This window comes from Citrus clementina, unplaced genomic scaffold, assembly GCF_000493195.1.
Source record: "Citrus clementina cultivar Clemenules unplaced genomic scaffold, Citrus_clementina_v1.0 scaffold_6, whole genome shotgun sequence".
Lineage (NCBI taxonomy): Eukaryota > Viridiplantae > Streptophyta > Magnoliopsida > Sapindales > Rutaceae > Citrus > Citrus x clementina.
This window is the reverse complement of record NW_006262139.1, coordinates 15,878,125-15,898,253: the sequence shown is the minus strand read 5'-3', so window position 1 is coordinate 15,898,253 and position 20,129 is coordinate 15,878,125. Positions and strand designations below refer to the sequence as shown.

Below are 20,129 nucleotides of genomic sequence, written 5' to 3'. Positions count from 1 at the left end.
CCAATTTTGTCATCATATTTTGCCGTCGTTTTCTTGTAAAAAGGCATCAGACTTTCAGTTGAAGTTAAGAATAAAATGCAAGGTAAGGTATAGAAATTAAGTGAAGTGAAAATTACCCATGAGTAATGTAAAGAAAGAAGGACAAAGACATGCAAATCTTTCAATGATCTCCAGCGAAAGAAAGAGTCACTTTTTTCCAAGGCATGATGAAATGGTCGGTCACATGTCACAACAACACTCTATTTTTTTGGGGAGAAACAGTTCATTTTTTTCTCATTTAATCAATGAGCTCATGCCTCAAAGCCACCAAAAGCTTCACTACCCTTTGTCCCAAACTCACGTTACAAATACCCCCCGGCTCCCTCACTCTTAAATCGTGAGCCCGTTGTGCCATTTATTTATTCAATTCACTCCCAAGAAACTTGAACCTATCTTGTCTATTAATTTTCACAAGAACATAATGGAGGGCAAAGAAGAGGATGTAAGAGTGGGAGCAAATAGGTATCGAGAGAGTCAACCTATTGGAACCGCGGCTCAGACTCAGGATGTGAAGGATTACACGGAGCCACCTCCGGCGCCGCTCTTCGAGCCCGGCGAATTATCGTCGTGGTCCTTTTACAGGGCTGGCATTGCGGAGTTTGTGGCCACGTTCTTGTTTCTTTACATCACTGTTCTAACAGTGATGGGCGTGTCCAAATCCAAAAGCAAATGTTCCACTGTGGGAATCCAGGGCATCGCTTGGGCTTTTGGCGGCATGATCTTCGCTCTAGTCTACTGCACTGCTGGCATTTCAGGTAACACAAAATTGAATTATAACATGTACAATCTTTATATTCGATTCTTATTGGCCTGTGCCTAATAATTATTATTCTTTTTTTGGTGATGCACAGGGGGTCACATTAACCCAGCGGTGACATTCGGGCTGTTCTTGGCCCGAAAGCTGTCGCTTACCAGGGCAGTTTTTTACATGATAATGCAGTGTTTAGGGGCCATATGCGGTGCCGCCGTTGTAAAGGGCTTTCAGAAAAGCCAATATGAAATGCTAGGCGGCGGTGCCAACATGCTCAGCAAAGGCTACAGCAAGGGAGATGGCCTTGGAGCCGAGATTGTTGGTACCTTTGTTCTTGTTTACACTGTCTTCTCGGCCACTGATGCCAAGCGCAATGCCCGCGATTCTCATGTTCCTGTAAGCACAATGCCACAATCACATTGCTACTAATTTCTCTCTAGCCTTATTGCTGTGTACGATGTATACAATGGCGTGGCATGTTTTATGACGCTATGGTTGTTGAATTAATACTTGATTGGTGATTGTTACAGATATTGGCACCCCTGCCCATAGGATTTGCTGTGTTTTTGGTGCACTTGGCAACAATTCCTATCACAGGAACAGGCATTAACCCAGCTAGGAGTCTTGGCGCAGCTCTGATATACAACAAGGACCAAGCCTGGGATGATCATGTAAGCAATTAACTAATTTCTTGGCCGCTTTGAAGGAATTTACTGCTTAATTATGTTTTACTAATATTATCTTGTTATGGGTGTGTGCAGTGGATTTTCTGGGCAGGACCATTCATTGGAGCAGCGCTTGCAGCTTTATATCATCAGATTGTGATCAGGGCCATCCCATTCAAGTCCAAATGATTAGTCATTAATTTCGATCCGTTCAATTAATAGCCATGTATGGAGTTGAATTGCCCACTGTCACTGGGTTTGCTTTTAATTATCTGCTGTATATGTACAACCCTTTGGTGTTTGTGGCTCTTGAATTGTGTATGACTATACATGTTCATGGCCAATTCCTATTATAAATAAATTATTGTTTCTTGTTCACTGTGAATTGTTTGATTAAGATGGCCTTTCTACTGTAACATCAGGATACCAAGAAATTTTTAAAATAAAAATTAAATAAACTGCAATATCCCAAATGATTTTCAAAGGTCACATGCAGACTTCGAAATTCAAAGGTTCTACTGGGCCGGGCCGGGCCGGCCATGTTCGATTACAATCTATAAGCAAGTGGCTCGTTGAAGAGTATTTGCGGTTTGCGCCGTCATTTATGGGTGTGTTTGGGAGTAAGGTGCTGTAACTTTTAAGCTGCAACTACTATAGAGTAAAAGCTACAACTGTAGAATAAAAGTTAGAAAAAAAATTTGCTAAACTGTCTAAATCCAACTACAAGTGTTATCAAACACCTTAGTAGTTGGGCTTTGGCAGCTCAGCTACCTCACCACACTCCCAAACGGGCTATATATGTCTTATAATTACAATTTTATCTTATTTACTTCATTTCACTCTTTTATGAACACGAAAAATATAAAATCCCATATGCAATACTTTGAGCCGTGCCTCTTCCACAGGGTCAATTTTCAGCTTCCTAAACAAAATGTACGAATGATAAAAAATCTAAGAATTAACCCTGTGATGCAGTGAGGTAGCCCTAAGCATATTCAGTGCTTTAGACATCTGCTCAAGTTAACCGGTGAATAAATCACGAATAAATCACCTTCACAGTGAGACTATGGTGAAACAACTCGACAATATGAAATTTAAATAAATAATTCACAGGAGAATTAAAGAAGAGGATGGTGGATGCCAACTACTTCAGCATGTAAAAAATAAGAGGTTTGAAGTTCGAACCTACTCATATAAGTGAGGAGAAAATTTAATTTTCCTTAAGTTAATTAGAAAAATTATTTAAAGTTTTTTTTTAAAAAATGATATTTATAAAATAAGTATTTGAAAAACACTTTCAGATTATATGATAGTATATTATTTCTGATTTTAATTGACTAAGGTCAACAAACTCGAATCCTTATTAAACAAATAAATAATAAATAATTTAAAAAATAACTCGGCTACAAATTTCATTGAGCACTTAGCTTGTTTATACTGGAATAATTGCATTTTATGCCACCGAATTGGCTTAATTTTAAATTAGTTTCCTTTTAATAGGTTTTTTCTGTTGGGAAAATATGCTCTTTAAAAGCATATGTGTTTATTTAATTGTAATAAATATTTTTTCTGATTAATAAAATTAATGAGGTATTTTATTCAAATATCTTAATTGCATTAATATTTTTATTAAAGTCCATTTAATCACATTATATGTATTTATGTGATCACCATGTGGATTCACAGAAGACATAAATACAAGTTATCTTATGATTAAATAAATTTAGTTCGCAGTTGATAAATAAAGTTGGGCACTTTATTTAGGTATAGACTGTAATAAATTCATTGAATGATTTGTCTTAATCATGTATGAATTTATTGATGTAGTACGACTACATTGAACAAGATCACATATGAGATTTAATTTACTTCGTAATAACTGTCAGACTTATTAAATCTCATCGGCATTGATTTTACTGTAATCTTAATCATGAGTTAATTATGATTTCATGATTATAATTGTTATTCCATTTGAGTTACGAATGGACATGACACATACTTGTAGTCTAGATTACCCGGTATCTTGGTGGGAGCATTTATGAGTATTGAAGTTATAGATTAACAATATAGAATTTGTACAACACATCTCTTGATGGGTTTTCGGCACTTGATCATAGAATTCTCTAGCCAGAGTGTGTTAACATATTTAGTATGTTGAAAATGATCATTAGAGAAAACTAGTAAGTATCAAGAAATAAGATGTTATTAAATTGATTGGACAGTTGAGATATCAATTTAATTAACGATGTGGTACAAAAGATTATGCAGTAAAGAAATCAATATGGTTTGGGATGAATTATTATTCGAGCATACAATTATGGAAGTCAGTTCTAATCTTTTAGTGGAGTAGATTTAGAATTAAATAATTGGGCTAGTTTAATTATAAACCTAATTATTGTAGCCACTATTGCATGTTCCCAAATGATCCCCGAGTTAGCTCATTTAATTGACTGCACCACTGCTGGGTTAATAAGCAAGATAACTAGCTATTTTGGTCAAAGCCCTAAATATATCATTTAGTGGGAAGCTCCATTTAATTAGCTTGTGTGTAAGGGGCCTTATGTTATTTTACAAGGTGGGTCCCCTATAGAAAAAGCAAGTAACGTGAGTTTTGTTTTTCATTATTTGGAGCCTAGGGTTTTCACTAAATGAAGATATAAAAGGCTTATTTTCTCTAAAGAAAATGGGAGGAGCCACATTTGACAGATCAGAGAAAAAGATTTTTCTCTCTACTGTTGAGAGAAAAATTTTCTCGTGCTAGTTGCTTTGGGAGTGATAAAGGCGCCCACACGTCAAGTGCAGATCAAATCTGAGTCATAACCTAGAAGATCATTGGATTGCCAGTTCGTGTTCTAACAAGCGTGGTGGTGACGGATCGTGATCTAAAAGGAGTGGTGGTGACAGATCGTGATTTGGGAGCCTCAATCATTTCAACGGAAAAAGCCAACTCAGATTTTTAAGGTACGATTTCTAGATTACAAATTCCTATATATTATATGAGAGCGGTCCTTAAAAGGTTTTATAAAAATTTAAAAACCTAATTTTTCCCCAACATTTTCTAGCTTGATCGACATTTCTTTAAAGGTTTAAAGAGAAAAAAAAAAGATAAATGCAATCAAAACTCAAAAGAAAACTAAATTAGACTCATATACGACTTGTAGACTATTTAGTTGTCTACATCGTTAAGTAGAAAACCAAACATAAAGGCGAAAATACTTCTTGAAAAAAAAAAGTATTTAAACATGGATAAGAACTTGTACAAATAAGTCAAACCATACGTTTGAAAAAAGAATGTTTAGCTATAACGACTTGGCATGTATGAAAAATGTTAATAAATCATTAATTAGCATTCATTGAACACATTATAAGGGAATGATTTAAGGTAGTGTTTACTTTTTGAAGTGGGAGTATGGAGTGTGGATTCCTCCCACTTCAGTGTTTACTTACATTAAAAAAAGGGGGAGTGGGAGTGGGAATCCATGGGTCCCACTTAATTTTGGAGTGGGGAGTGGGATTCCCACTCCCATGGGGGGAGGAGGGAGTGGGAATCCACTCCCCCCTCTTCCTATTTTATCCTTATAAAAATAAATAAATACTATTTAATAAAATAAATAATATCATATTTAATAAAATAAATAATATCATATTTATTAAAAATAATAATTATATCATATTTATTTTATTAAATTTAATAAAATAAAAATAAATAAATATTATATTTAAATTAATAATATTAAACATTAATTTTAATAAATATTAATTATTTATTTAATTAATAATAATAAATATTTTATTCTAAAAAAATATTAATTTTGTACTATATTATCAATAATAATATTTCATTTGTGTTGCTATTATTAATAATTTTTATTCACATAATTTAAATTAAAATTAATAAAAAATTATGATTTACATAATTAAGAATATTAGTAATTATTATTAATTTATAAATATAATAAAATATTTATTTTATTTTCCAAATATATTTTTTATTAATTTTTTAATTACAAATTATAATTTTGTACATAAGGATAAAATTATAATTTAAAACAATTTACTCCCACTCCAAGACAAAGTAAACAAATAATTAGGATTTTGATTGACAATCCATACTTTCATTTAGTCTAAGTAAACACCATACTCCCACTCCCACTCCACACTCCTAATCCAAGGATTCCCACTCCTCAGGCTTCCCACTCCAATCCAAAAAGTAAACACAGCATAATTGGTTTGGCTCTTTGTAGTGGAAGCAAGAGGTTAAGAGATCAATTCCTCATCACCTCATCTCACCAAGTCATTTAGTAGACTAATATATATTTCTTAGTAGACTAAAGTAATAGTTGGTGTCAGAGAAAAATGAGTATCATTTGATTTCTTACTTCCACTACAAAAAAGTCAATTCAACCAAGCTATTTCCTTAGATTATTTTTTCTTTTGAAGGTTATTAATTTTTCATTGCTGGATTTTCTTTTACAAGTATTGTGTAATTTGGTTCACTAAAAAAATTGTTTTATTAAAGTAAAAGATAAATTAAAGATAAGAAAACTACACACTTCAATACAATATATTTTATCTTGTAATATGTTAAAATTTATGTTTTTATGTCTTTTATATTGTCCATTACCATATTGAAGTAAAGGAATCTTTTCTAGATAATAACTGTGTAAAATATTTTACAATTCGAAGCTGTAAAAGTATGTATCTACATGAAAATTTGTGGAAATATCCGCATATATATATATATATATATAGTTCTAAGATAATTGTAAAAGGGGATAATAGAGGTAAAAGATATTATAATTAAAAGGAAATTTTAGTGTCCCTTTTTAAATATTTAGAATTTTCATGGTCATTTTTCTAAATTTTGAGGTATAGATATTCTTTTGTAGAAAAAAAAAGAAGAAGATAATTTCCAAAGAATTTTATGGTGTTAGGGCAATACAAATGGGATCTTAGTTCTTGGGGAACAAAAAAGTGGGCGACCAATAAGGTCTAGCAGATGGAACTTGAAGCTTCAATACTAGGCCCAAGCGTTTTATTTCAAGAAAAGGCTCCCTGTTGGCTTCATAAGTAAGCTAAGAAAACTTGTACTTTCTCTAAGTACACCGATAGTTGCAACCATGACCTCAGGTAATGGCTCAAGCAGGGGAGAAAGTCATCCAGTTCTAGACCCGCGGTAAAGATCTACTCTAATTGGCCCATTCATGAAACGAGCCCAAAAATTGTATAAATCTAACAAAAAAGTCTTGAATAGTCATGGTCGATATATACATATCGATCAATTATATAACAAGCGACAATAATCTAACAGATAAAATCTATTTATTCACTTGGTGAATAGATTATATAAATTTAAATAATAAAGATGGTTTATAAATTTAACACTGTTTAATATAAAATACCTTAAAATTGATCAAAGAACTCTTCCGAACTTTTAGAAAACTCTCTGTTTGAGTAACAAAGCTGCAAATATTTAACATCTCATTCACCAATATTAATTACTCCCTTTCATCTCATCTTTTGTCTAATCTACTTAAAGAAAGAGAGACAAGGACGCAATCTTACTTGTATCATCTAATAAATATGGCTTTTCAAGCCTTCGAATAAAAACATCCCACACAAATGCGTATGTGTAGTTTTGTAAACTAAAGCTGGCCGCGATGTGTTGTTGACGAACAAATCAAAGCCTTGTTTTTCAGTTATTTCGAAAGCGAAAGCTGCATTATTTGGTGAGAAAAATCACTCTAAAGTAGAAGCTGTTTTATTAGCTGATTCTTTCTTGCTTCATTAATGATGCTGTAGAGTAGCTTTGGTGTACTTATCCTTTCAATTATTTTCCTCACACTCCATTAAAGATCCCGTATTGTTTGTTACATATAAAAAGATTGGATATTTATAGCTGTGATAGGAATTGGTTAATGCAACTCAGTACCAAAAAGTATGTAGACCATATACTATCTTACGTTAAAGGTAAGTAAAATGGCAAAGATTCGACAAGAGAGTAATTAGGATTGTACCATGTATGGAGAGAGAGAAGCTCATACTACTACTGGCTTTAGACGTCGTCCATTGTTGCGGTAATTTAGTTTCTTCTAATTTTTACAGCTTGTCAAATAAAAAGAAAAAGAAGCAATTTCAGATTAAAAAATGTTAAATATAGTAGATCTTCCATAAACTAATAACCATCATTGAAAATGATTTTTTATTAGTTTTGATAATTTGGTCGACCATCATGATACATTACTAATCCGATAAATTTATAAGATAATCGGATTTTCTGTTCTTTCACTCACTATATAAATTAATAATCAATTAATTTGAAATTAAATATTTTGCAACTGACGTTCTCGATGATTCATCATATATACGTAACAGGTGACATCGTGAATCCTTTAGTTTTTCAGACGAGTGGCCCTCGCCACGATCACCCTATCTATAATGTCAATTACACCAACATCAATTCTGTTTTTGGCATGATGGGGAAGCAAGCAATCCTCTTCAGGTCACCATTCGTACTGTCGGTCACGAAATCGCACGTATACCAATCTCATACTCGACGTAGTTACTGCTCTAATAGTGATACCAAATAATATTTAAAAAAAAAAAAAAAACCTTAGTTAGAACTCGTTCTCAAAAATCCATTTGTAAAAGAAACGTGCCAATAAATTTTTATTTTTATTTAGATTATTGTATTTTTCTAACATTACGTGAGTTTATTGATTTTTTATCCTCTTTTGTGTTTGTATTAGTAAATAGTTCAAGTTCTAAACCCTTTAATCTTCCAAATATCATAAAATTAGTTATATGTTATGGTTATTGAATTAACGAGACTTTAAAATAGAAGACCCCACTCCGTTCAATTCATGTTTCATTTCAACGACAATAAACTTTGTGAGTGATATTGATTCACAATCTATTTGATTTTTCTCTTCATCAATTGTCGGTCGGTCACTCTATATTTCAAACCATTGCCTCCAGCTACCGACCACTTGTTGAAAAATCCTTTGACTCATTTCTGCATGTAAATAGTTTCGGTTTATTGATTGTCATCCATTCGATTTTAGATTCTCAAATCTAATGGTTAACAATGGGCGGCCGCAAATTAATATCGTAACTTAGCTTTTAATTTACATTTCTCAATTGTGTACGTATAACAGCATTATCGTTATAAGAATTTAAAAGGATACTCTGTCGTCGTACAATTCACAAACAATCATGATTACAAAGAGTAAACACCTACAAAGAAAAAGACAGAGAAATTTTTTTAGTGAATTTTACTTGAAAAGAAATCAATGTTTGTCAAACTTTACTAAAGTATGAGCACTATGACATCATAAAATAGGATCTAAATAAAAGAAAAGCAAAACATGGGTAATCCAACCGTGACTTTAAATATGAATTTGGGGTCTTAAATCGATACAGTCTGGCCGAAATCTAACAATTCTAATACTGATAGCACATCGCACAAGCGTTTTATCAAAAATATGGGTTGTGCATTATAATATATGCACTGATTTTATTTATTTTTGGGTGCAATTTCAGCATTTTATATTGTAATCTGAGGAGCATGCACTGGAATGTCCGTACTGGTCACAACTGGCGATGACTTAAGATAGAGAGTTGTTGTACCAGAAATTTATATATGCTTAATCTTGAGTCTTATAAGTAATCGTGGTCATATTTAATCTCTTTAACAGTATAATTAATGAGAGAATTAAGAGGTTTAATCAGAAAATTAAACGGGTTTGGTTTGATTACATTGACGTCTTGATTAAGTGAGTTTTCGAAACTAACCGATAAATTAGGTGAGACCTAAGGCAAGGCAAAGCATGTGTTCATAACTAATGACTCCAATGGGGGTGCTTCTAGTGACGCAGCATAATAACTAATGCACGGGAGTCATTCGTTTTGTGAATTTGACCTTTGCACCTAAAAATTAAAATCAAGGTTGAAGGGAAAAATGTGTTCGAATTGGAGAACATGGTTTGTCGTGATAGTGATTACAAGTGCCGAAATTGTTTGAAAAGTTAACAAAATGATTAAAATCTGTAGGTATATTACTTAATTTTTTGATAAATTATATATTGATATCCTATTTCATCTCTGGTATTAAAACTGTAACGCAAAAAAAAAAAAAAGTTAAAGGATATTGTGAATTTTTATCAAGTAAATTAACTTATTTTAATTTATTGAGGTCATGGATAATCAATTTATAACTATAGTACTATACAAATAACGTGTTCCTTGGAACGACATATTTTTTATGTTAATGTTTTAAGGCCGGAGATAAAATGAGATATTAAGATTTCAGAATTTACGAGGGACTTAGTCATAAACATAATTTCTAAAAGAAGCTATACTATCATTCCTGAAAAAAAAAAAAAAAAAGCAGCTAGACTGTCATTCTTCCTTCAATAAAATCAAGTTTTTTTTAATTAAAACTCAAATATTGGACATAATCATCCTCTCTTTTTATCTTTTTAATCTTTTAGAATGATGGACATATACACAGTTTTTTATTAAATAAAACTTTATCTAGATTTAGAACTTTGATAGTGTGAGTGTGTAAAATATTGGTACACATGTATCTTTTATGTTATCGATATATAACATTATTTACATATATATTTAAAATTTTAATAATGTAAATGTGTAAATTTTTTTTTGGGGTGGGTGTATTACATTTGTTAAATATATAGATATTAAACGAGTTATTGGATAATCAGTTTATTTTTCTTGTCCGGTTTAGGTCTCAATATTTTGACACAATTATTAAATGACTAATGTTTGAGTCGACTTAAATTTAACACGACACGAACAAGATCATGTGACATGTTTTGCCAGCTCTGTATGATATGCTGTGATTTTTTTCACTTTATCCAAAAAACTTTGAATAGATATGATGAATTTTATACTATAAAGACTAATCATTTGTCCCTTATTATTTATTTGAACCCTAATAATATGTAGAATGTACTTGGTCGTGCTCAATTATGCTGTCTGCAGCTAATTTGAATTGATATCTCTTACAGTAGCATTAACTAGCTAGGCTAATAGACCTTGCTAATTCTAATGAATTATTCATTAGGCTCTCTCTTTACCAAACAAGCTTTAGATTTCCATGAGATATTCATGAGACCACTAATAGCTAACTAAAGGCTTGACCGAGAGTCTTTTTGGATGTTTCTTAAATTACAAGGATTAGACTTAATAGGGCTATATAGAGATATTTTATTATTCAGTTTCATGCTTATATATTGACTCGTGCCTCGTATAATTACTTAATTAGTATTTTCTTTAAGATTCTAAGTCTCCTCTATTTGTAATTATCATGAATATTATTAAATCTCCATCTAGTACATTTTATCTTCAATATCCATCGATCCAGCAATGCTAGGATGTTCATTCAATCGAAAATTATTTTATCAAAGCTCCTTAAATGTGTTACGTCTTAATTGGGCAAGAACGATTGTTTGAAAATTAAATTCATCATCTTAAATGTAAAGATATTCGGATGATATCATTTGGAAATTGATTAAAATGTGAATAAGATTTTTTTTTTCTAAATTACAAACACGAAAATAATTGTATATGTTTGACAAACAATACTTCCACGTAGGTCGAATGAGTTGTTGGCAGCAGCCTATTATAATTTAATGTGAAGTTTGTAAATACACAAAATTCCTAACCTCAACAACAAAAAAATACACACAGAATTTAAAGAAATTAAGTGGCTTTTTAACTTTTTGCATGCTGTGGCTTTGATTTGCTTTCAAGTTAAAACTTTCTTATGAAGCAAGATTTAGAGGATGAGAACGAGTTTTGGTTGCTGTCAATATCTACCCGTTAGAAACTTTTTGCTCAAGTACTAGTGGAGGATTTTTTTTAAGTGTTTTAAAGAAATTCCCCAAGTTAAATTTGAGAGGGAATTTTATTTTTATTTTTTGCTTTATTATGTGCAAAAAGTCAAGAATAGCCAGCTTTTGAAGAACCTCCACAAATACGTCGCCCAACTGGTTGGCTCGCATTGATAAAGTCATGCAAATCTTGGCTTGGCTCCTAGCCTTTCTTCACTATAGCTAGCTGCTTAAGCCAAATTTGGCTCTCTTGTTAATTTAAGGTGTTAACACTTAGATTTCATATATAATTCCAACCACGATTGAGGAGAAATTTAATTGATTTTTAACATTAAGCCAACGAAACTGAACAGTGCTAATAATAAAATTTCTTGTGCTAGTATAAGAGGTATATAATTCCAACCACGATTGAGGAGAAATTTAATTGATTTTTATTGATTATGACATGAATAGATATTTGCACGTGGGACTAGTTGGCGTCATAAATTATACGGATGCAAAAATAAAGAAATAACTATATTAAAAAGATTGTGCATTTATTTGGCCAATGAAGTCCAAGCTATTTACTGCAGAGTACTAAGAAATAATGTATATACATATAGAATTCAATTGCCTTCTCATCAATTTGAATTTTGATCCAATTGTGCTTCCGAACAGTTTCTTTAATGAGTGGTAATATGGTGGGTTGTTGGTTGGCCAATATCATGACTGTTCTTATCACTCATGTCCCCCCCCCCCCCTTATGTATAAGAAAATTGGTTCTAGTTTACGGTTAAAATTAAATAGTATAAATATTTTTATTGCTCAACCTTAAAGTTCCGTTCAGTATAATTTTTTATTTAAAACTTATTTAAGTAGAGTTTTTATCAATAAAATTTTTTCAAGTAGAGCTTTTACTAAAAAATAGTTTAGTTATTTAGTTGTCAGTAAGAATTTTTTTTAAAAATTATAAAATTACTTTAACGGACAAGTTTTTTTAAGTTATATTATGAAAAGAATGAAATAAAATTATCAAATAAATAAACGATATTTTGAATATTTACTATTTTAAAAAAAACTTTTCAACCTCTATTCTCAAAGGCTTAAAATTTGAGTTTTTTTTCTAGTAAAAGCAAAATTGCCTATTTAATCTTCAAAAGTTCTATAAAAAAAACCACAAAAAAATTGAAAAGAGCGTATGGGATCAAATTAACACTTATGGCCATTAGATAATGAAATACAAGTTATGCAACCTAAGGAAGGGATGAATGGAGATTTTAAAAACTTATGCTAAGCAAACCACATAACACTTCAATCCAATGCCTTCATAAATTCGAAAACAACAAATTCAATAAATCACAATAATAAATAAGGGAAGAGGAAACAAACACAAGGATTTTTACATGGTTCGGCAATCCCTGCCTATATTCACGCCTCTAAGTACACCGGGCTTGAGAATTTCACTATCCAAGCTGCCCAAGACTTCAAATGCTTACAATTGACATCAAGGTGTCAATGAACTTTTACAATAAGAGATTATCTTCAATCTCTTAACTCAAGTGTATTTCAATACTTACAACCTCTCAATTTGATTTTACAAAAAGAATTACAAAAATTTCACTCACACAATGTGTTTGAATACAAATGAAAGCCCAATATGTGTGAATAAATGAAATGAATACGCAAAGTTTATACTTTTTGATTTGCAGAGAAAATGCTCAAAATATTAATGGTTGCATCACTTGAAATGAGTTTGATTTGAGCCAATTTATAGTTGAAGAAGAAAATTATACGTTATTGACTTTTTGGTGATAACCGGCTTACCGTTTTTGTGAATCCGGTTAGCCGCTTTTGTAAATTTGGTTAGCCGCTTTATGTTACCGTTATATTCAAAAATTTAAATTTTTGCACATTCGATATGCCGCTTTCTGAATCTGGTTAGCCGCTTTAATTCCATAGAGTTTCTACCCATAATTGGTTTGCCACTTTATAAGATCTGGTTAGCTGCTTTACTACAGTGACGGTTACAGTGAACTATTTTCTAAAATTATAGTTTTACCCCAAAATATTTTATAATTACATTATAACTCAAAACGTCATAAACTTTACAAAAAAGGTCTAATTTCAGAATTTCTAAATAATACTTGTCATTCCCAAAACTTACTGAAATTATGATAAAGCCCAAATTTATAGAAATTATAATATGACCCACAAAGTTTCAAATATTTATAAATAGGTCCAAATTTAGAATTCAAAATGATACTTATTAAAATCAATATTTTTCATTTTAGTCCATATCTCGAAAAATAACTAATTTCATAAAATCATTTTCTTGTTTTAAAAGTATAATGTGTAATTCTTTGTTTATCCAAAACATGTGGTTTGTTATCATCAAAATCAACATTTTATAGCCATATAGGCTAACAGATAAATCATATCAAACTAGCACTCAATCTGAGAAAGAAGCGATGAGATAGCTAACCAACTTAAATAAGGAGCCATTGATATCATTATATAAAATTTGATATTGGCGTCACATGTAATTCGATATGAAATTTCTAAATACCCAAATATAATATGTCAACAAGCAAAACACGGTGCAAACAAGTCTCATTCATCACAGAATCAAGGTCATTTACTCTTATTTGAATGAACAGGATTTGATTAGTTTTTTTAACATATAAGACAACCATATATTGCATTTGTCAAAAGCGAAGGAAATTGGAATAAACCCTAAACCCTTTTTACACGGCATATTAATTACATTTTTAAATTTCTGTTTACATTCTTAGCATTATCAAGCAAAACATTATCTCGCATGCTTGTGCGATAAGATGCTAAACTGTCCTTATGCGCTGCCATTTATGATACATGTTTAATTATTTGGCTCTTTTTCTTGTACTTCGGCCAGTTTGATGCAATATGTGAGAATTGATTTCTTATCGTTATCGGCTAATCATATTATGCCACTCATTCAAAGTTATCAAGAAAAATTATAAAGAGCTTTAATGGCAACGTAATAGCGATAAAAATAACTGAGAAATTATGCGCCATTAATTATAGTGTTATATTGAAAAATAGTGCTAATTGTTTACTTAACACTACAACACCACATGTATAAAAAAAAAACACTACAACACTCCAATGTATCCACACAAAAAAAAAAAACTACAACACCATATGGTTTAATTTTTTTTGCCACCATTTTGTCAATTTTGTTTCTTCAAATATTAGTACCCAATTATCAAATACAAATAAAATAAATTTGAGTAATAATATAAGACAGTGATAAAACGCCCTTAAAGAATAGTCGTATGAAGAGACAACAAGTATGTGACTCAATTATTGCATAACCTTTTGTAATTAGGATTATGATCCTCTCCTAATTTAAGCACTTCTTAACTTTTAAAGATCTTGTACCACTTGTCCTCTAGTGTTAGTGTATGTTTAAGATTTAACTATTTTAATTTTTTTAATTTATTAACCACTAATAAATTAAGGGTGTGTTTGGTACATTGTGTTGTATTATATTGTATTACATTATTTTAATGTTAGTGTATTATATTATGTTATATTACATTAGCACTGTATTATAACAATATTGTATAATGTTAGTGTTACACTGTACTGTGTTAATTTTTATTTATATTATATTTGGTATTGCATTGAACTGTAATTTATTTTTTTTGTGATTAATTTAAACTATATATTTAGAAAATAATATTTATTAGTACTTAGAAAATTATTAAATATAGAAGTCTTAAATTTTAAAAATTTAACAATTTTTTTAGCGTAAATGTTAAAAGTATCATAATTCTACATAAACATTGAAGCTTGTACCCTTAAATTTTCGAAGCATATAACTTGTGAAATAAAGATCGAAGTAAATAATTTAATCAAATAATCTCTAAATAATATAACAACATAAATAAATAGTTAAAACCTACAAAATTAATTCAAAACTCATCTTAGGATGATAGAATAAAAGTTTATACATACCACAAGATAATCACAAAATAATAAAGTGATACAATTGTTATAACATATTTATTACCAAAATGGATTGTGCTAAATAATTCAAATAAGAGTTATGTAGTTTATGCAATAATATTATTTATATTATAATTAATTTTAAATTAATATTATTCATATTTAAATATGAATTATTAGTTATATTAAATTTTAAATTTATTAATAAATTATAATGTAAAAATAAAAATGTAACATAATATTACAAACTAAAATGTAATATAATATCATTGAATAATAAATAATAAATTTATATTAATAATTAGAATGTAAAAATATAAAATTAAAAAGTTATATTTATTTATTACTATTATTATAAAGTAAAAAAAGGGGGAGGCTAATGACTTTTGTGTTTCAAAAGTTAGCAATACAGCTTAATCACAAAGGGGAGCGCGGGTTTTGATAATGCGGCAAAAGCAGTATTTTAATGCTGCTCAATGCAATCCATTTCATCACCAAACATGGTATATTTTAACTAATGTTGGGCCCACAAAATAAATATTATGTAGTACTACATGCCAAACATACCCTCAGTGAATTTTACTCAAAAACAGGTAAAATTACAAAAGAATCGTGATCCTTTGTAATAACTATTAGAGTAGACTTTCGGCTTAGATCATTTTTAAATGAGACATCAGTTATATTTTTCACCTAATTATTTCCATCCAAGTGTCAAAGAGTCTTTTCAAAAGTATCGCAAGAGCTCAAATCGATGGAAAAGAATGTAGAATTTCAACAAAAGAAAGACTATAGGGTATAGATTGTCTAATGAAGCAATTTCTATCAATGTATTTTTCTTTTATCTTTTTCCCATGCTTGAGCAATTAAACTTAGCTGCCTTATCAGCAAAATTAGCCAAAATCTAAGTAGCTTAAACCTCAGCTAGCTTCTTTTAAGATGCGGCGTGGCCGGCGAATCTATAAACTAAAAAGTAGGCTAATTGAATGTTATGTAGGTGTTGGTATCGACTTCCAACCACTCAGACCCCCCTCTCACAACTGCCCTTTTTTACACGTCAAAAATTAAAATAATTGAAAAAATAAAAAGTCAAAACTATCCCTTCTTAATCCTCCACACGAATCCTTTATATAAACTCTTGTCTCTCTCCATTCTCCTCTCAAATTAAAACTCTCATAACATTTTTATTTTTATTTTTCGCTTATTTTCATATCATAGCTCAAAATATATTATTTTTGTTGTTTTTTTTTTCCCCAATTCGGTCTCATGGTCATGGGGGCTCATCGCCATTTTGAACCCATCGCAAAATGTAGCTCCGAGGGACGATCAAATCAGACGGTGGCTGCCGATCTTGACGGCACGCTTCTTGTATCAAGAAGTGCTTTTCCTTTCTCCATGCTTGTTGCTCTTGAAGCTGGCAGCCTCTTAAGAGCATTACTGCTTCTAGCTTCTGTCCCTTTCGTGTACTTCACGTACTTGTTCATATCCGAATCCGTAGCAATCAACACATTCATCTTCATCACTTTTGCCGGGTTAAAGATACGGGACATTGAGCTTGTTTCAAGATCCGTGCTGCCCAAATTCTATGCGGAAGATGTTCATCCGGAGACTTGGCGAGTGTTCAACTCCTTCGGCAAGCGTTACATTATCACTGCAAATCCAAGAATCATGGTGGAACATTTTGCCAAGACATTTTTAGGAGCTGACAAGGTTATTGGGACCGAACTTGAAGTGACGAAATCCGGGAGAGCTACTGGTTTTGCCAAGAAACCGGGAGTTCTTGTCGGAGAGCACAAAAGAGAAGCTGTCCTAAAAGAATTTGGTTCCAATTTGCCAGATTTAGGCCTCGGTGACAGAGAAACAGATCATGATTTCATGGCCGTATGCAAGGTTCGATCTTTATTAATTTAATCAATTAATCAATTGCCTCAATATTTTTTAACTATTTGAGCTTCTTTTTTTTTTTTTTTTTTTTTTAAAGACTCGATATGGCTGTGGTACCGCTTTCAGTTTCAACCGTCAACGTATGTTTTATTATGTGTTTGGTGAAAGCGTTAATGGCAGTAATGCTTTTGTAAGTGAAGAAGCTTATAATGGTTCTTCTTTTGGGGGTCTTTTCAACTTTAAATACCGTAACGGCTTTCATTTTTTGGCTGGATTCTGCTTTGATTAATTTGCTTTCTAAATTTGCTTAACTTCTTTGCCATTTTTTCCAATATAAAAATTGTGAAACTCCAACTTACGGGGCACAATTAACAAAGCATTTATTACACACGCATCGATTACCATTAACACACCCATATGGCTAGGAACCAATATGCATGCAATCTTCATGTCGAACCCACTAGTCATTAGCAAAAGCTGTCTTTTATGTACCTCATGTAAAAAACATGAGTAAATACCCTATTGCTGCATCTTCTCTTCAGTTATTCAACAAGTAATTTTCTTGTGATCATTTCCATAAGGAGCTAATTAATTTTTTATTATTAAAAAAAAATGCCACCTCTTTAGGAAAAGATAAGGATAAGTTATAGTTCACTCTCTCTGCTAATTTTGTAATTCGAAATTTGAGTTACGGTCACGTACCATTTTGTAAATACAAGTACGTACGATTATTAGGCTGCTAGAATCTCGATTAACTGCGCCTACCTGGGGTAATTTGGTAATTTACAAATCATGATTTTTTTTTTTGGGGTCAATTAATTGCAGGAAGGATACATGGTGCCAAAGATGAAATGTGAGCCACTACCAAGAAACAAGCTTCTAAGCCCAGTGATATTTCACGAGGGTCGTTTAGTTCAAAGACCAACTCCACTTGTTGCTCTTCTGACCTTCCTTTGGATGCCAATTGGTATCATATTATCAATTCTCAGAGTCTATACAAACATCCCTTTGCCGGAACGATTGGCTTGGTACAATTACAAGCTTTTGGGCATCAAGGTTGTCGTTAAGGGTACCCCACCACCAGCACCCAAAAATGGCCAAAGTGGTGTCCTTTTTATATGCAACCATCGCACTGTTTTAGACCCTGTGGTCACAGCCGTTGCCCTAGGACGAAAAATTAGTTGTGTCACATATAGTATTAGCAAGTTCACTGAAATAATTTCACCCATTAAAGCTGTTGCCTTGTCAAGGGAAAGAGAGAAAGATGCAGCTCACATCAAGCAATTGCTTGAAGAAGGTGACTTGGTGATCTGCCCCGAGGGAACAACCTGCAGGGAGCCTTTTCTTTTACGATTCAGTGCACTTTTTGCTGAGCTTACCGATAGAATTGTGCCGGTTGCTATCAACACTAAGCAAACTGTGTTTCATGGTACCACAGTACGTGGGCACAAATTGTTGGATCCTTACTATGTGTTCATGAATCCAAGGCCAACTTATGAGATCACATTCTTGAATCAGCTGCCGCCGGAGCTGACAGTGAAAGGCGGCAAATCAGCCATCGAAGTTGCTAATTACATTCAAAGGGTGCTTGCTGGTACATTAGGGTTTGAGTGCACCAATTTGACGAGGAAAGATAAGTACTCCATTCTCGCAGGTACTGATGGCCGCGTTCCATCGAAGAAGGAAAAGGAAAAGGAAAAGGAAAAGGCTTAAGATTCAAGAGATGGAAGATTGAAACGGAAAAGCTTATGATTAATTTAAGCTCTATTGTTTTTCATATGTTTTAAACTTTATGACAAAAACCAATAAAATTTGGTGGTGATTATGTTTAAGATTATAAAATATTTAACCATATATTACGTATATTGTATAGTTCTATCTAGCTAGTTTAGCGTGTGCAAATGGTTTTAACTCCTGCTATACACGTAGGCCAATTAATGCCTGCCTTTTTATTGTCACAAATTTTTGCTTTTGAACTACCCACGAATTTATATCTAAACTTAATATAGCTGACGTAAAAGTTTAAGACTTACATGTACGTGCTAGTTAGTAAAATCTTTAGCAGAGTTATATATTTACCATGGTGGCTATGTGGTTATATAATTAATGTTAGATGTGACATGTGGGGGAATTTTTACTTCTAATTAAATGACGTATAGTCACACATTTACATTTGCTATGTTTTATTATTGCCTTGTGAAAAAGACAAAAAACAAAGAGATGAAAACGTAAGAAAATTTTAGTTATTTTTGCCATAGTATATATACTTCATAGAATGAAGATGTGCTCGTTAAACAAAAATTATATATAATTCTTGTGACATGTGTTAATATCATATTTTGGGAGAATAGAATATATAGAAAAGACAATTGAAAAAGTGTCACTTCATTGTCAAAATGTAAATGGTTCCTTTTGAACGGATGCCATTCATGTGATCAAGATTGCTTACCCTCGTGAGTTATGGCACCTACATATGGTTGAACTGTTTGGAAGAAAACAAACTTTAATTTTTGTGGTTGCCTGTCTGAATGATAATTCAATATTTGATAAATGCAATATTGAGATTTTTCTTAGAAAAGAAAAAAAAAATATTTTCAGCCAATTTCTCGGTTATATATAATCAGATTGTTTATTAGGATATTCCATTTGATTTAGTGGCTCATGTACTTCGATCATCATCATCATCCTTTTAAAGAATGTATCACACGCGGGTCGTGTTGTGCTAAGATTTTTGCCGTGCATAGGCAGGAGGCCAATAGTGCCAGGCCCAATACAAGGAAACGACGCTGTATTAATATGGGCCCACCGATGCCCTTCAAATTAAATAATTTGGAGCAGATGCCGTAAGGTACAGTCCCTTGAACGGAGAATGCTACCATACAAAGGCTGTAGGGCACACGGTTTTATTTTGTGAAAGTGTTATGCCTTATGGCATCTGTAAGATAGCCAACCCAATTTTTAATTATA

The 20,129-nt window shown here is 31.8% G+C and overlaps 2 protein-coding genes across 2 annotated transcripts; both read left to right on the top strand.

The window, feature by feature from the left end:
* The first annotated feature begins 214 nt into the window (after positions 1–214).
* Positions 215–1,830, top strand: LOC18039073 (probable aquaporin PIP1-2). Its single transcript, XM_006429260.2, has 4 exons — positions 215–794; positions 891–1,186; positions 1,321–1,461; positions 1,552–1,830. The coding sequence occupies exons 1-4, from the start codon at positions 461–463 to the stop codon at positions 1,642–1,644; spliced, it is 864 nt and encodes a 287-aa protein (XP_006429323.1). The 5' UTR covers positions 215–460; the 3' UTR covers positions 1,645–1,830.
* A 14,613-nt stretch (positions 1,831–16,443) lies between these two features.
* Positions 16,444–19,018, top strand: LOC18039072 (glycerol-3-phosphate 2-O-acyltransferase 6). Its single transcript, XM_006429259.2, has 2 exons — positions 16,444–17,168; positions 17,988–19,018. Exons 1-2 carry the CDS (start codon positions 16,545–16,547, stop codon positions 18,873–18,875), a joined length of 1,512 nt encoding a protein of 503 aa, XP_006429322.1. The 5' UTR covers positions 16,444–16,544; the 3' UTR covers positions 18,876–19,018.
* Positions 19,019–20,129: the final 1,111 nt, after the last annotated feature.

Bases quoted from the DNA above. Each gene is read 5' to 3' on its own strand.
- LOC18039073 (XM_006429260.2), top strand. From the start codon at position 461: ATGGAGGGCAAAGAAGAGGATGTAAGAGTGGGAGCAAATAGGTATCGA. The intron at 795-890 runs GTAACACAAAAT...GGTGATGCACAG, and splicing joins CTGCACTGCTGGCATTTCAG to GGGGTCACATTAACCCAGCG. The intron at 1,462-1,551 runs GTAAGCAATTAA...GGGTGTGTGCAG, and splicing joins ACCAAGCCTGGGATGATCAT to TGGATTTTCTGGGCAGGACC.
- LOC18039072 (XM_006429259.2), top strand. From the start codon at position 16,545: ATGGTCATGGGGGCTCATCGCCATTTTGAACCCATCGCAAAATGTAGC. The intron at 17,169-17,987 runs GTTCGATCTTTA...AATTAATTGCAG, and splicing joins ATTTCATGGCCGTATGCAAG to GAAGGATACATGGTGCCAAA.